This window comes from Sceloporus occidentalis, unplaced genomic scaffold (genome assembly GCF_023333645.1).
Source record: "Sceloporus occidentalis isolate IW3139 unplaced genomic scaffold, rSceOcc1.0.p SCAF_6, whole genome shotgun sequence".
Classification (NCBI taxonomy): Eukaryota; Metazoa; Chordata; class Lepidosauria; order Squamata; family Phrynosomatidae; genus Sceloporus; species Sceloporus occidentalis.
In genome coordinates, this window is record NW_028316986.1 from 105,491,890 (window position 1) to 105,509,066 (window position 17,177).

Here is a 17,177-nt window from a genome sequence, read left to right on the forward strand (position 1 = left end):
AAGGAGAATGTAAATGAAACAAAGGAATGCAACCCCTGTCTCCTATCTTTGTCCTTTTAACCACTATTTACAACCACAGTTATATTCATACTTACCACCCTTCCAACATACAATCAGCCCTTTGTATCCACGGACTTGCCATCCGCAGGTCCAAGCATCCCAGATGGCAAGTCCGCATTGTCCTCAATAGTGGTGATTGCATGAACCATTAGGGACAGCCCCTGTTGTCCCCTGGTGGCTTATGCATGTGGCCCCAGTGCCATTAAGCTCCATTATCCCACCTTTTCCCAGTTTGTGATTCAAGGCAACTTACCAGTTTAAAAAAATACAACTAAAATGGATAACACACATAAGTTAAAAAGTATAATTAAACTATTAAAAAATTTAAGATCTATCAAATCCCTAAACCATGAAAAGAAAAACAGTAAATAGAAAATCTAGCTCTTCATGCCAGGCATTTCCGCTTGAACAATCAGTGTTTTAAGGCCTGCCTAACCAAAATGTTCACCTGAATGTAGAAAGATGATCATGTTCATATGACAAAATACAGTCCTTCAAATGCACAGCACTGTAAACATTCCTTATTCCACCCCTCTTTACAACTGCATTTCTGGAGCATACAGTTCTCTGCCCATTGAAATAGAAAGCAACATATGGGGGGCATACAGACCATACATTCATGACAGTTTGTACTGACTGGGCAAAGACTGGCCAGTGATTTCCATTGGGCTTACTCAAGCCTCTATCTATCAATCCTGCTATCCAAGACTAGTTATATGCCAAGCCATTCTAAAAAGCATGTACTGTATAATATGTTTGATCTACAACTTTGTTATTGTGTGCCTTCAAGTTGTTTCCGACTTATGGTGACCTTAGGAAAAACCTATCACAGGGTTTCTTGGCAAATTTCTTCAGAGGGATTCTGCCACAGGAGAGGATATATATCCACAGAAGAAGATATAAAAACTGCAGAGCAAAATTAATTATCAAAATATCAAGTAATAAGATAATTTTATTTAATTATTTCCAGAAATTTCCATAGGGATGATGCTTTATTTAAAACAAACCAAATTAAAATGTAAGTCAAGGGACTCTTTTCCAAGGCTGGATTTAAAATTTTAAAAATGTGATTGCTCTTTTACCTCTAGCTTACAGAATCATAGAGTTGGAAGAGACCTCATCTAGTCCAACCCTCTGCCATGGAGGAATACACAATCAAAGCAATCCTGACAAATGGGCTTCCAGCCTCTGTTTAAAAACATCAAAGGGAGGAGACTATGAGGCAGCATATTCTACTTGCATTGGTTAGGTAGATGGTCAATTGACAGCACTTAATCTAATTTTAGTACAATAGCAAATGCTGACTTTCTCTAACACATTAAGGCAGCATTGCTCACACAAGAAGGAGAATGTAAATGAAACAAAGGAATCTCAAAAGGAGAATAGGTTTTGTTCGTGTGTGTTTGTGTTCCTTTCATGTCCCTTGCTTTCAGTAGCACAGATGAAATACTAAGATAAATATCTGTAACCAAAAGGCTTCAGATATCTTCCATAAAAGCTAGTAAGAGCATCACAAAGTTTTGGTCATCACAAACCTTTTCCTGTCATGAGCAACAGAAATTTTATTCACATGTTGGTGCTACCTTACAAATTTCTTCCATCTGTTGCTTTACTGTTTTCCAGCTATCTTCAGGATTGGCTTCAGTTATTTTACTGCAGCTTTTCATCTCATTTATAGTCTTCTCTTAATCTCTTTCAGTTTCTAAAGAACTATGACAAGAAGCACCTGGGTTGACTCCAAGTCCTCTTCTACCAGATGGATACAGAAATTTGGAAATGTCACATCACTCTTTTAGCTATAGTCTCTTGGTTTGGCTCTAAGCATGCTATACACATGTAATTTAACCATGATTGTATTGGCTAGAAAAAGTGTTTACCTAGTTAGGTGATAATACTGTACTATCCACGCAAAGATACTATGCACTCAGCATTGCTAATCAGCAAATGAAGGATTCTAGAATGTGGAGGAAAAACCATCACTAGCAAATGGCAGTGATTTAAAGAGTTATTTTACTTTTCACCTACTTCTGGTCTCTTAGGTCCAAAACACACTACAGAAATAATCCAGTTGGAGATAGCTTGAACTGCCCTAGCTCTGTGCTAGAGAATTCTGGGAACTGTAGTTTATCGTGGCACCAGAGCTCTCTGACAGAGAAGGCTAAATGTCTCATAAAACTAGTTCCCAGAATTCCCTAGCATTGAGACAGGGCAGTTGAAGAGATCTCCCACTGGATTATTTCTGTAGTGTGTTTTGCACTTTAGATGAGAAGTTCCCCTGATTAACTGGTTTACTCAGTCTTATGACACCCCTCCTTCTAAAGCCTCCAAGATTACACTATTCACTATTTCTTACAACACTTTAGGGCTTTTCAAATTTTGTATTTTCCTATTTTCAAACATTTACATTGCCTCATGTTTTGTAAATGTATTCTTAAGTCTGATTGGGAAAGTAGAAATTAGCAGAAGAAACAATCCCTTTTAAAGCAGGGTTGAGCAATCTGAAAACCTGGGGCTAAACATGACCTTCCTGGTCTTCATGCCCACTCCCAAACTCCCTCAATTTTGGGTGGTTTTCCACCTTTTGTAGATTCTTCCCATTCTTAAGGGCTGAATTTTTTCTCCTAATGCTTAGTCACTGATAGTAAAAGCTTAAACTTAAAATATGGTTTGAGCCTCAGGTCCAGCCAACTATTGAAAAGGGACCCATGAGAACATTTCAAAAATTGAATTCAGCCCTCAGCCTGGCAGAATTTTTCTGCTCTAGTTGTAGATTCAAATCATGAGGCCTCCCAGATGTTGTAGGACTACAGCTGCCACCATACCTGTCAACACAGGCAATGATAAGGAATGCCCAGAGTTGTAGTTCAACAGTATCTGGAAAGACACATGGTCCATACCCCTGTTTTACAGCACTGCAGCAGAGAAAATGAAAAAATATTTTACCAAGAAGTTCACCTCTTTTTCTTTGTACAACTCATTGTGCTTGAACTCAAGCACAGGGAACAGTTGGTTGTTTTAAACAGCCAGTCCCTGTACATTCTTCCTTTATTGCACCATGTTCTGTTTTAAAGCATCAGTGAGGAACTTCATATCAGTTACATGTATCTGTTTAATTTATTTCCACAGCATTTTGAAATAATGGCACTAATGATTTTTCTCCCAGGAATAGCTGCTAATAAAAACTGGCATAGACTGAGCAACTGCAGCATTAAAATATTCCTATAGTACTTGCATATCCTCTTAGACAAATGTTTTTTGCAATGCTGGATGGGTTATTGAGCAGCTATTTTGAAAGAGGTCTAGAACAATGAAAGAAAAAACAAATTAACTATTTGGGTCATGAGGCTAGTTTGATTCCCACTGCAGAGCTTCCTCTGACTATCAAAAGGCTATTTTGGTCAAAGGCTATAAATTAATGTGGGACAGAAAGAAAATGCACAGTGCACTATATACTGAAGATTACTGAATTACCAAAGAAAGCCAGAAAATTCAGATTTTCAACTCACTAATGCAGTAATTTCAGATAAATTTTATCTAAAGAGCTTCCAGAATCGAGGCTGGCTCAGAATACATTTTTAAATAAGCATCACTATGTAGTCACCAGATTATGCTAATTGCTGAGTTTCAGCAGAGGTTTCGAAAATCATAAAAAGTAAAATACTGGCAGAAAGTACCTTAAACTGCAGGATCTATTATCAAAATGGGAAAAGTGACAGAAATCCAGTTTACCATTCAGACTTGCCAACTGGCTTTCAGAAACTATGCCCTTTCCAATGTCTTAAGATTTTTATAACAAAGGCAGGGATGTAGCCAGGATTTTGGGAAGGGGGTTCCAGACTAAGTGCCACCATTATAATGGGGCTTGGGTGTGACGGCGTAGCAGCACAGACCATTCATTGTATCTAACGGAAGGGGGGTTCGGACCCTACAGACTACCCCCCCGGGCTATGTCCCTGACAAAGGGAACCTAAAAAATATCACAGTAAGGAATAGTGGAAGGGCCATATTTTAGTGACAGAGTACTTGCTTTGCTGGCAGAAGATCCTAAGTTTAATACCTAACATTTCTAGTTAGGGCTCAGAAAGTCTTCTCTTTGAATATCTGGAGAGCTACACCAGTCAGAGTAGACAATAATGAACTAGATGAGCCAACAGTCCTACTTAGTAGCTTCATTTAGATACCTCTTCCTTCTCTTCTTCAAGCACTCCCCTAACTAGATAAGAACGTGCTACTTCTGTTTTTATATAAATTAATGTCCACTTAGCATTCCTCAACTCTTATAAGCGACCAGTCTTAGCATTCTAACCTCTAACAGAAGACAGTTAAGATATCCAGAGCTAAGTAAAGAAAATACCTGAACCGAGGAGAATGATAGCAGGATACCTAAAGGGCATTCTCCAGATCACTTAGCATAGCAATTTCTGAACAAAGTCCTGTGCAGGTGCATCACCCATATGTATAATGTGTAGAAACCTTGAAGAAAAATTCAGTAGTGAAGTTGATGTGTTTCATTAAAACACATTTACAAATAATTAGCCTGCCCAGGTTTCAAGGTGATAAACCATGGTGAATCAAACATGGAACAAAAAGCTACTTGTCACTGTACTGGAGAAGGAGCAGAGAGAGTAACAAAGTGTCTGCAGCCTAGGCCCACAATGATAAACCAAATTTTACCGTTATATCTACAAACAACCCATGTAAGATTTTTCTTGGTTGGTACTTCCATCATTTATATTTATAGTGGTAGTATCTCTTTCCAAGGAATGTATCTCCCAAGGGAGTAGTACTGTAAAGAATTATTCTCCTTAACCCTGGATGTCATATGAAGATTGAACTGTTGTGAAAAGTGAAGTGTTTTCTCCAAGCATAATTTGCCCTCAATAAATGATACTCATATATCATTCACAGAAATAAATGTTGGTAGTCACCATGAACAGTTACCTCTGATGTGCAGAGGAGCAATCCATAGTCATATAGATTGTGTTCTCTTGTTCTAATTACAGAAGGAGGAGTACTGAATTTTATTTTCATTTACTCTTCTCTCTCCTCACTCAGTTTTTTTTCATAACCTTGCCAAGTTTCAGTTAAAATACAGAAAAGAGAGGAAAGTAGCAAATAGGAAGATAAAGATATGAAACTTGCACATAACCAAGAATTATGTAGAAGACATCTATCCTAAGTGATGGTGGATTGCTGCTTTGTACATCTGAACATTTCTAATCCCACTAATAAGTACAAATCCTTCACTCTTTGGATGGTGAACAGGAGCAATATACAATTGCACAGATTAACAGCTGGACAGCTATGGCTGCCACCTGCTATAGCACCACTTATAAAACTTACAGAACAGTACTTATTTTGCAGTATCTGATAAAAGATGCAGTAAACATATAAGATGAGTGGAATGTACCTTTAGGGTCTACCAATATGCACACACTGCTGGCATGGATTGCAACAAAGAATTAATTATCTGCTTAAACATGTTTTGAAATTTAGCACAATCCTCAAATCCTGCAACTGACAGTGCCAAAAACAGGTTGCTTAAAAGATACTGGTGGTTGTTGCAACTGAACAATGTTAAACACTATGAAAAAGCTGAAATGTCTGCTGTAACTATTTGATTATGTACTTCTCATAGGGAAATTCCAGGCTCCAACCCCTCCAGTGGTACCCGACCCCAAAGAATGCTGATCGAACCCTGCAGTTGGCCTATAGGAACACAAATATGCTACCTGTACATTTTCCTGTACAAGTTCTGGTCAACACAATTCAAAAAGGATGTGGACAAGATGGAGCATGTCCAGAGAAAGGTGACTAAAATGGTGAAAGGTTTAGAAACCATGCCCAATGAGGAATGGCTTAGAGAGCTGGGTATGTTTAACCTGGAGAAGAGACGGTTAAGGGGTGACATGATAGCTATGTTTAAATATTTGAAAGGATGGCATATTGAAGATGGAGCAAGTTTGTTTACTGCAGATCCAGGACCCGGGGCAATGAATACACACTGCAGGAAAAGAAATTCCATCTCAACTTTAGAAAGAATTTCCTGACAGTAAAAGCTGTTTGACAGTAGAACACACTCCCTCAGAGTGTGGTGAAGGTTCCTTCTTTGAAGGTTTTAAACAGAGACTGGATGGGCATCTGTTGGAGGTGCTTTGATTGTGTATCCTTGCATGGCAGAATCCAATTCTATGATTCTATTATTCATTTGCAAGGGGCAGGTGACAGAGGAAAGGCTGGTTGCGTAAGGACAGGGAACATTTATCTATTTCAACATGGTTAAAGATATTGATAGTCCCAACAACCCACTGAATCAATGAAATTTACATAAATGTTGACTCATCCTTCAACAACTGATTCAATGTGTCTACAAAACAATTCAGCCTTTAGATATGATGTTCTCTAACTTACTAACATATTTAGACTGCTCCACAAATTTACACCAAAAAATAGATAAAACCCTTAAAAGGGTACAATAGTACATATTCTATGGCTGTATCTGCATTGCAGAAATAATGCACCTAGACCTCGCTTTAACTGCCATATCTCAATGCTATGGAATTCTGGGATTTGTAGTTTTGTGAGCTATTTAGCCTTCCTTATCTGAGTTGGTGCCTCAACTACAAATCCTAGAATTCCACAGCATCAAACCATGACAGTTAAAGTGGTGTTAAAGTGCATTATTTCTGCAGTGCAGATGCAGCCTATGTAACACTGTATTAAAATGTATCATCAGAAAAAAGATCTACTGAGCCTGGCATGTTACACTGAAAAAGTCTAGTATTTGAAAACTGTATCTGAAAGTTCACAATCTTTTGAAGTTGCTTTTCCTTGAAACTAAGAACTGGGCTAGAGGAGGGGAAAAGAATTAGCAGCCTTTCCTTACAAACAGACAGCAATGGATTCTTCTTAAACATAGCTTCAATCCAGCTACTTACTTATGGAATTTCAAAGAGATTTACACAATTTTACACAAAAGATTTAAGAGTCCATGAGGCAATATTTTATGTACAGAAATGGTTAATAAAAGCATATTTAGACATCTAGAAACATATCTATAAATTCAAACAAAAGACTATGTTGATCCCAAATACTTTTCCTTATGGTATTTGAAATTCAAAAGTCTACTGCACTAAATTCAGTTGGACCCTTTAGCAAATTTGTCAGTTCTGAAAACACTTTTCCCCCCAAGACCCCAAAATAAAATATTTTGTTTAATAGTATCTGAGAGATATTAAGACATGTAAAAATAAACACAAGACAATAGATATAAGTCTTAACAAGATCCATTAGTTTGATGAATTGTAAACATAAATCAAGAAAAATTGATGTTTTACCTTCACAAGATTCAAAATGATGATTGGGGAGCCAAACCTCTGGAGCATCTGATCAAAATGAAGAGCAGCTACATGTGCATATGGGTCTGCCTGATCCACTAATAAAAAAGAATTATTATTAGAATTATGTTTACAGGAGCTTGTTATTAGAACTCACTTCTTGTAACAAAACTACAAAGCAGAGAGAAAAAACACATTATCTATTTATTTATATGTCTGGCAGCATTTTTTGCTTCTTATCTATTATATTTTGAAATAACAATTCCTGACATATTATTATTGATAGTTACAAACTCCAGAGCTTTAACTGTGAAGATCCCAGGGGGAATGATAAAATGAAGTGAAAAAGAGCAAGATTTACAGGTAGCTATCCCTCTTTGACTTTTCCACATTTTGTTGTATTACTGTCTGAAATTGAAATGGATTTAATTAGCATTGTTATCACTTGATATACACAAGATACACAACACTATGTGGGTGCAAAATATTTGTGTTCTGTTGCAAAAGTTAAGAAACACAAATTGGTGCTTGTTGGTTTCATAAATATTTATAAACCTCACCCCACTTGGTAACACTTGGTAGAAGCCACTTTTTGCAGCAATTACAACTGCAAATATTCTTGGGTAAGTAAGGGCCAATGCAGACCGGCACAACATGCCAGCTTGGGGGAGGTGTCTGAGCGTGGCGTTTAAATGCCACATGCTCTGATTCCAATCTCAAGCCCATGTCACACCGCCTGCCTGACCACACAGTGAGCAGCTTTGTGGTGCTCTGGTGGCATGGCGTTTATATGCTGCATGGTGCAGGAGTATGCCAAAGCCACAGCGGCGGCAGAAAAAACACCTTTTTCCAGTGCAAAAGGGAGTGGCATTTTCCACTTCCTTGTGTGCCACTAAAAAGCCAGAGTGAGGCTTGTGGTTGCTACGGCACCCACCTGGCTTTTTCAGGGGCAGCATCACGCAACCCCTTTGGGACAGTCTGCTTCATCTCATAGTCTCTATCAGCTTTCTTTAGCTGATCCTTTGGATTTTGCCCATTCTTCTTGGCAAAATTGCTCCACATCTGTGAGGTTAGATGGGGACTACTACAGAATTCCACAGAATTTCTTACATTGTTACTAAAGGGATACCAACCTTGTGGAGCAGATTTAGGGGGCAGGTATATTGGAGTTGGCAGGAGAGAGAGGAAATAGCCAAAAATGGCCTGCTGACTGATTCTTCTGATGGACTGATTCCATCAGTAGGGTGATACCAACTGGATGCAATCCACTTTACTCTCTTTACTCTCTTTCTTGAAGGATTTAAAAATATATGATTCATCACCACCATGGTTTGCATCTCTCTGCTTCCATCTCTCATAATTGGTTGGTAGGGGACAGGGCTGACAACAGGGCATACCTTATTGCTCTTTGATGGCACAATAAAAACAGAAGTAATTATATGCCTTATAAGGTCTAATTTGGTACTTAGGAAATGTTTGATAGACATTCCTAGTAACGTAATAAGAAAGAGAAAGATGAAGTGTTGATTCTTCTACTTAAGTCTTTGGTAATAAATAATAAAGACAGAAATGTTTTTAAAAGTTTGTTAATTGCACAATCAATGCACCATGTGGGAAATTTACAATTTCTAATCATTTGCTATTAATAAAACTTTTAAATCTACTTCATATGAAGATCAGTAGAAACCGATGCCTTATGTCATAAGCTTTTTTTCTCAATCACATTACACACATCTGTGATCATCATTAAGTAATTATACAACTGACTATTATGACTTCAATAAATAGAAGCAGTAAAGCAACCTATAGCCAAGCAATAGTATGAATGCCAATGGTTTTGCTGGAGTCACGTACTTTTCTAAGAGGAGCAGAAAAGGAAAAGAATTCTGATGTCTTGTACTGAAATATCATCTCATTTGACAAGATAAATGCTTCAGTTAAAACAATACTGCATGATAAGTGAATGAACAAGGTCAGCAAACAGGGATGTTTTGGACAAGAATTTAGCAGCAGAAAGGGGAGTCCACAGGAATGAAAGATACTTAGAATGCTTAGTGCCACACTGTGACAATTGTTCCAGTGACCTGCAGGTCACTTTTATATCATGTAGTCCTACCCAAGGCCAACAGAAGGAAGTCCAAGCCAGCACCTCCTTGGAAGAGAAGGTGACAAGACTTGAGGCCCATCTCTTTATGCCTTTGCTTCTTAGGAAACGTGAAGCATTTTCAGATGAGAAGCAGAAGGCCATCCTGAAAGACAGATGGATGGGTGCAGCTTTCAAGGAACAAAGTGCAAGAGGCAGGGGAGTGGAAGAAACAGTCCACATTCTACAAAGAGAACCAGAAGACATTCTGCAAACTTGAGCTGTTTAACCTATTTCAGACTTCTCACATGGTGAGTGACCTTGTGCAATCTCAAAATGGAACACCTCCCTTCCCTGCCCTCCACAGAACAGTGAGGAGGATTCTCAAGGCTACCTGCATGGAAGAATTTAACCACCAGCCAAAGAAACTGTGGAAATGACTGAAGATGCCCTACTGAGAGTCAGTAATCTTGACAGTGCATTGCCCTCCTAATGCATTTAATCAAGAAGTCGAGACTCAATACGCAAGGGATTATTGTTCTCTCTTGTTGATTCATTTAGGTAATATTAAGCTCTGGATTGGTCATACAAGAATCCTTCCTCTTCTCACATGCCCTCCCAACCCAAAATACATCTCTCTTTCTTTTTCAAATGTAGTCATAGCTGTAGTTGCAGCAAGCAATTAGCTAATAGGCTCTCATGATTTGATCTGATATTATGCATTAGTTCTAGCTGTTAAATAACACCATTAATATATTGTACATACATGTAATTGGTGGTTTTGGCATCATAGTTGAAATATCCTGAGACCAATATAGAGGAACAGAACCTCGTACTTGAACATAAGATGAATAGCTCCCAGCAGAAAATGACATCACTGAAGCATCATAGAGTATTTGTTCAGTTTCAACTTCATTTGCTACATCGCCCTAGACAAAATAACAACAACATATTACTTCACCTGTTTAGCTCCACTCTCAAAGGTTAACATTATACTACCATTAATAAATCTAAATTTAGTTAGAGAGGAACTAAATATGACACTTGTATTCATGGCATCTTAGCACAATCCAACTTTAATGGGTGTAACTCAAAACCTAAACAAATGTGCTTCAAAAAGGATGGCCTGTACATTTCAGTTTTGTTTTCTTCTACATAATAGCGTTCTTTAGCTCCAAATCCATTATTCCTTCAGACCAGAATCTGGTAGCACCATTAAAGCCTGTGGTTAGCCTGGTTCTCTTGTAGTTTCTGATAAGGCTGCCAGATGGAGATATAAACAGGGTTTCACTTATATATTCATTCTGTCCTGGGATGAGGCCTCTTGTAAAGTAGCTGGTTAAATAGATTAACTTTAGCAAGTGAGCATGGAAATTCAATTCAGTAGAGACTGTTACCTAAGACAATGCTAATACTGAGCAATTTCTTAGGCAGATAACACTTGGCATTTCATACATCCAATCATTATCTGGGACTTCCTCATGAAATAAGGGTCTACATAAGACCAAGTCCTACTGTAATTTGTCAGTCTGTTTTATCAGAGAATTCCAAATATGCAAATAAACATTTTTATGTGAACATTCACACTGTCATCATGAAATCAGAGTATGACTGTAATCACATTCAAAGCCTGGAGAAAATATATTGTAGTTAAAATATCTGCATCTAAACCTTAGATTCCAAAGGTAATATTTACTTGTTCTTTTGGGTTTTTCAGTATAGTATGACTTTTCCAGCAGATATGAATATCTTATATAAACTTATTAAGAAATGCACAAAGTATAAATACTCTGAAGTGAAAAGTCTTTGGGGACTTATTCTCCTTAACAAAAATATGTCTTACACACTCCCATCCACAGTGGAAAAAAATGGATAATCATTTATTTTACCTCACAGTTTGCTCCTCTCTTTAGAAAGCGTGTTCCAGCAAATTTACTTGATCTTCTAGCTATCAGGGTGACATACACAGGACGACCATATATGAGCAGTTCTTGGAAGTAAAGTTAAGGGATCACCGAATATATGTGATTCACATTCTCATTTTCCTTTAACTTGCTTTTAGCAGATACATATAAACAAAGCAACTAAATTGTTCTCATTTCGAAAAGAACAGGGTGTTCTCACAATTCATCAACATGCTATTTAAATCATTCAAATCCCTTTAATAAAAGGAAGACAGATAGAAAGGTAGTTTTATTTATAAATAAATAGACACAATTTTTTTCTTCTGTTTAAAGTCTGTACAAATCTGCATTTCCTTCTACCATAATTAATTATTTTCAGGATACGAAACAGGAAAAGATTCCTCAAAGTCACACAAGAAGGCCATGTTATCAATCTCATGCCTCATCTTACTTTAGCTCCTTTCTAAAGCCAACTTTTAGTAGTGCTTCCTATAGAGTAAAGACAGCAAACCCGAAACACACATAAATTATTCCTTTATATTCAGGGGCATCAGACCATGTAACATACTTTTCATTTTGGTATTTCTTCTCAGAACTTCAATACAGGCATTGGAAATACAAGAAATAAATAGATGACTGTTTGGAGCAAGTATTGAAAAGTTGGCTATTACAAAATACCATACTGTAGGGGAGAATGCTGTGCAGGGAAACCCCCACTGTTATTTCCAATTAAGGAAATGACAGCAGGGATTCCTTCCTCCTGCCTTCCTCCTGCTACAGATGATGGAAGCTGAAAGATGATGACTCAGGTGTCTCTGTGGGTTAGTTCTGACCTTGCATGGGCAGGACCCTCTGTGGACTAGACATTCTCCCTATCAGGCAGTGCAAACTCTCTCGATATACCACTGGCACATATATGAAAACTCTGAAAAACTGAAATAATTCTGTACCCTGACCTATGAATAGAAACACACCATTCACCTCTACAATTCAACAGCTGAGCAAGAATTTTCTGTAACATATATTTAATAGCCTAAGCATTTACAGATGGGCACAGTCAGTAACAGTGATCTGCTGCCTGCCAGATTCATGGAAGTGGTTGAATGTGCAAAGATCCAACACAAACAGGAGCAGTTTGTTCCATAACCTTATCTGTAGAATATAAGAAGTGGACCTCAGACTAAATTGGAAAAAGAACACAACTTTAAACTGCTTGCATATTTATAACTGATAAAACTTCATGTTTCTCAATGAGCAGTTGAATTTATGAACAGTTCTTATAGACAGGTTGCTCCTTTAATAATAAAAAGAAGAGATCCTGTGGAGCTGGAAAACAGACAATTCTGTGAAATTTTTCTATATCAAGATTAATTTTACAGCAGCCATGCTTGGTTCCAAACACAGGACTATAAGCACACATTAAAGTTTACCTATGCCCATTTCTAATTATTTTAAATCCTTTTCACAGCTCACTCTAAAGAAGATAATCTTTTTAATCATTTCAGTGCATGGTCATATGAAAAGCATTCATGATAATGCATATTAATAATAGTAAAAAGAGAGCAAAGGACTGTTGTTATTCTGTATAATTGTATGTGATGTGTGAGCTCTGTAATTGGCATGGACATTGGTATTTGCTGCTCGTTTTTCAGCTGGCAAAAAGGCAGATTGGGGCCACAGCGTGAGGTTGCTGCGGCCCCAATCCAGTTTCAGAAGGGGCGGCTTGTTTTGTCTCTTAGTCTACCTTTAATGTTTCTTAAATACTCCCCCTGAATCGCCAAGAGAGCTGGGTCTGTTTAAAACAACAGTGGGGAATGTGTGCAATCCCTAAACTTGTTGGACTGCAACACCCATAATTTCTTATCATTGGCGGCTATGCTGGGTTAGGGGTAATGAGAGTTACAGTCGAACAATATCTCGAGGGCCATGCATACCCCACCTATGATTTTTTTAAAAACTATTATTCTAAGACTAGATGAGCTCCCAAAATTTATACTGAAGGGGGGGAGGGGAAGGAGCCTATTTTCAGGATTTTTATATCCTAAAATAAGAAGTATTTAACAAACAAGCCCAAGACATGTAGTTATCACCTATCCCAAAAACCTGTTTGCATGAATATATTAAGAATCAGAGCATAGGAGTTCCTGAATTACAAATTTCATACATTATAAAAACATTCTCTTTTGCGTGTAGGTTTTGATGATACATACCCTATCACTGCTCAGAGTTCAAAATCCCTGCAGAGTTCAAAATCTACAGATACCACTATAAGTAAGTCAATAATGGATCAAAATAATATTTTATACAGAGGGTTGTACAGTGCTGTTCTTTTTTTCACACATTTTACCACAGATTAGATTGTCATATCCAACTTTGAATATGGAGTTGCAGAAGCAATTTCATTTGCAGCCTCTTACTCTGCCTTTCACATTGTTCAAACTTTGGAGCAGGTTTGGGAGAAAGCAGGGGTTTGCAAAGGGAATCTGCAAAGATCTCCTGCTTTCAATCTTGGAAGCCTTCACCAGTTTAATAGCCTTCAATGAACAAAGGGAAAGCATTGGGAACAACCTAAAATATTTTAACTTAGAATTTAAATAATATAAATAAGATTTCATTTATTTTGGTGTATGGTTGTTCCAGTTCCTCTATCATGCTATGTTTTCAACAGTAATGTATTTTTTTTAAATAAACCTCTCAGTTTCCTACTATCTGCTCCAAAATGAATATGGTCAATTATCCTACTGAGACTTAATTTCAAAGTGAAGCTACATAGAGACACAGTCGACATGGTAGGTAAATAAAGGCTTCATCTGGCCCTTATTTCTTCATTGGCACTTCTACCCCATGCACAATTTCTCGTAACATGCATGCTCAGAATAAGAATTGTCCTTCATTGTGTTTAATTATCTATGCAGCAGATGAAAGCTAAAAACTCATGTTCCCACTTTCCAGCTCTTAGATCCAAGAGGTTCTTTTTTTCAAAAAGACAGCTAATTAATCTGTGAATTGATTTAATCAGCGTATACAAAGAAGCTGAGCAACAACTGTATTGTATGTTACCATAAATTCATTTTAATTTCTAGAATTGCAATTTGCTGTTACTGTAATAAACACTCATCTGTAACAGTAGAAGGATACTTGACTGCCCACAAAATCCATGAATAATATACAAGAGCCAATCCTGATGAACTGCAGTTTTGACAATGTCCAGCAATTTCCCATTCCACACATATTTTCTGTAAGGTTCACTGCAAATTCCAAATACACCTGAAAAGGGGATGCAAATTAATAAGAAAGCATGTGTGCTCAACATGGTCTATTTCCAGGATGGGGAACATGGGACCCTGCAGATGCTTGCTGGATCATAACTCCCATCATCCTTCTCAATTGGCTATGTTGGCTAGGGCTGTTGGAAGTTGTTGTTGGAAGACACCACACATCCCTGATTCAAGTAGACAGATTCTTTCTAGCTCAAATATATGTATTTGGGGAAGTATCCACCATATATACTCAACTGTAAGTTGATGTAATGTATAAGTCAAGGACAGATTTTGGGGCCAAAATTAGGGATTTTGATATAACCAGTGGATACATTGAGGGTAAAAGTTAGGGTCTCGGTACCCTTCCTCCCCTTCCGCAGCCCGGCTGTCCATTTGGAAAACAGCCAGGCTGGGAGGAGGAGAAGGGAGGGCAAACGTTTGCCTCCCAAGCCTTTCCAGCCCGGTTGTCCCTTCGGAGACAGCTATCCTGGAGATGAGGCTTGAAGGGCAAGCCTATTACCATAATGGCCTGTGTATAAGCCAACCCAGGTTTTTGGGATCAATTTTTTTGCAAAAAAAATTCAACTTATACACGAGGATATAAGGTATTTAAAAAATAGCTAAAGAACAAATAAAAGCCTTTTCTTAACCACTGCCTCTGGGTATTTTTAGGATGCTATGTGACCCATGAAGAAATAACCTTCAATAATTTGAATCATTACCATATAAACAAAGCAAACAGACATGATAATAGATGCATCTGCTGGATTATTATTGGAAAAAGGACCTGGATGAATTTTGATCTGACCTAGAAGTGTTCTTAAGTTCTTAGACTACAATGTTGGTAATATGTATGTGCTATAATAGTGATGAGAGGAAGGGACTGTGTTCAGAGAGTTTAGTTCCCTTGGATGAAAGGATATGAAGGAAGGCCCCTCTTTCTATCCTTTCTACAAATACTGGTTGGAATCCAGGTAATACCCCTTTCCTAATGGAAGGTTTCCATTAGAGGAATGGGAAAGGAGGGGAACTGGTGGAATGGAAAAGGAAATGATTCCCTACATTAAGTCTGCAGTGGTGGATCACCCAATATTTTGAACCAGATCTGAGAGGGTATGGGGAGGAAATTACCCATCCCACTTTCTGCTGGTGGAAACCTGTTGGTAGAAAGACACTGCTTATATTTCTGTATCATGAGAGTTGTTATAGGCAGTACTTTTCCAAATTGATAGGAGGCTTCATAGATTTATTATTACTGTTCACAAACCTATAGCATTCCAGGACAGTGACTAGAAGAGTTTCGCACTCCACTTTCACAATATCATGAGGCAAGAAGTGATAAATAGAAAATTGTTCACACACTTACTTCAGTAACTTGTGAGAAGTGATAACTTGAGATAAAGAATTTATTTCAAACATTTTATATTACTGATTAAAAAATGGAAGGCTGAGTCTTAAATTATGAGTGTTCCTAAACATGACAGCTCAAAGATACACCACCACTACAAACTTTTCCCATGAATATTTGTCACAGTTGAACTAAACAGCAGTACCTATTACCATTATTTATATCCTAAATAAGACATTTTTGTATTTCATATGTTGGTTCAATTATATCAAACCTACAAGTACCATATATACTCATGTACAAGTCAATCTCATGTATAAGTCGAAGGCAACTTTGGGGGCCAAAACTAAGGATTTTGAAACAACCCATGAATAAGTTGAGGGCAAAACCTTGGAGCTCAGTATGGGGCTCCTTGGATTCGTGACAGCTGTTGATGTTTCCCTGCAACACTGGACAGAGGTCACTTCTCTGCTGTGATGGGGAAACATCAAAGAGCCACCATTGCTGCCATTTTTCTTTCCCAACATTGCAAAAGTCCACCAGAGACAATAGAGGGGACTGGTGCTTTTTTATGTTCTCTTACGACAGACTACAGAAAAGCTCAAGCTCAGTACATCTGAAGAGAGCCTACCTTAAAGAAAGCACTGACCCCCTGTGCAACGGAAATGTCAAAAAGGCATCATGGCAACAGGGAGAGCAGAGAGGGTTGGAGCTTCCCTTAAAGTAGGCTATCACAGGATGGACTGGGCTCTTGCCATACCAGCTGAATCTGGAAGCATTAGGGAAAGTTTGGAAGCAGCTTTAAAAGAGCAAGTGGAGCGTTGCAGCTCACTTTGTTGAGGAGAAATAAGAAGAAAAGTAGACTGAGGGAGAAAGCATCAACCCACTCCACTCTTCCACCGCAGCAGGGAAATACCCAAGAGCCAGTGTGTGTGCAAGTGTTAGAGCAGATGTTACAAAAGTTGAGAAATGGCACTTTAGCAGACACAGGTACAAAAGTGACCCATGTATAAATCAACCCAGATTCTGTAGAGTTGATTTTTTTGGCACAATATTTTTACTTATACACAAAAATATATGGTAGCTTGATTAATAATTTGTCTAAAATATGAGCATGACCACTTGTTCTCATGAATTATACTTTGTTACCAAAATAAATAATCAATTATTTATAGAAATCACCTT

At 37.9% G+C, this 17,177-nt stretch overlaps 1 protein-coding gene across 1 annotated transcript in view; it reads right to left on the reverse strand.

Moving 5' to 3' along the window:
* Positions 1–17,177, reverse strand: part of FIG4 (FIG4 phosphoinositide 5-phosphatase) — a 93,976-nt gene that overhangs the window by 54,924 nt on the left and 21,875 nt on the right. The window contains exons 7-10 of the mRNA XM_089530592.1: positions 14,523–14,651; positions 11,370–11,470; positions 10,247–10,409; positions 7,398–7,495 (exon numbers count right to left, since the gene is read on the reverse strand). Coding sequence (XP_089386718.1) covers positions 7,398–7,495; positions 10,247–10,409; positions 11,370–11,470; positions 14,523–14,651 — 491 coding nt within the window. The remainder of the gene's footprint in view (positions 1–7,397; positions 7,496–10,246; positions 10,410–11,369; positions 11,471–14,522; positions 14,652–17,177) is intronic.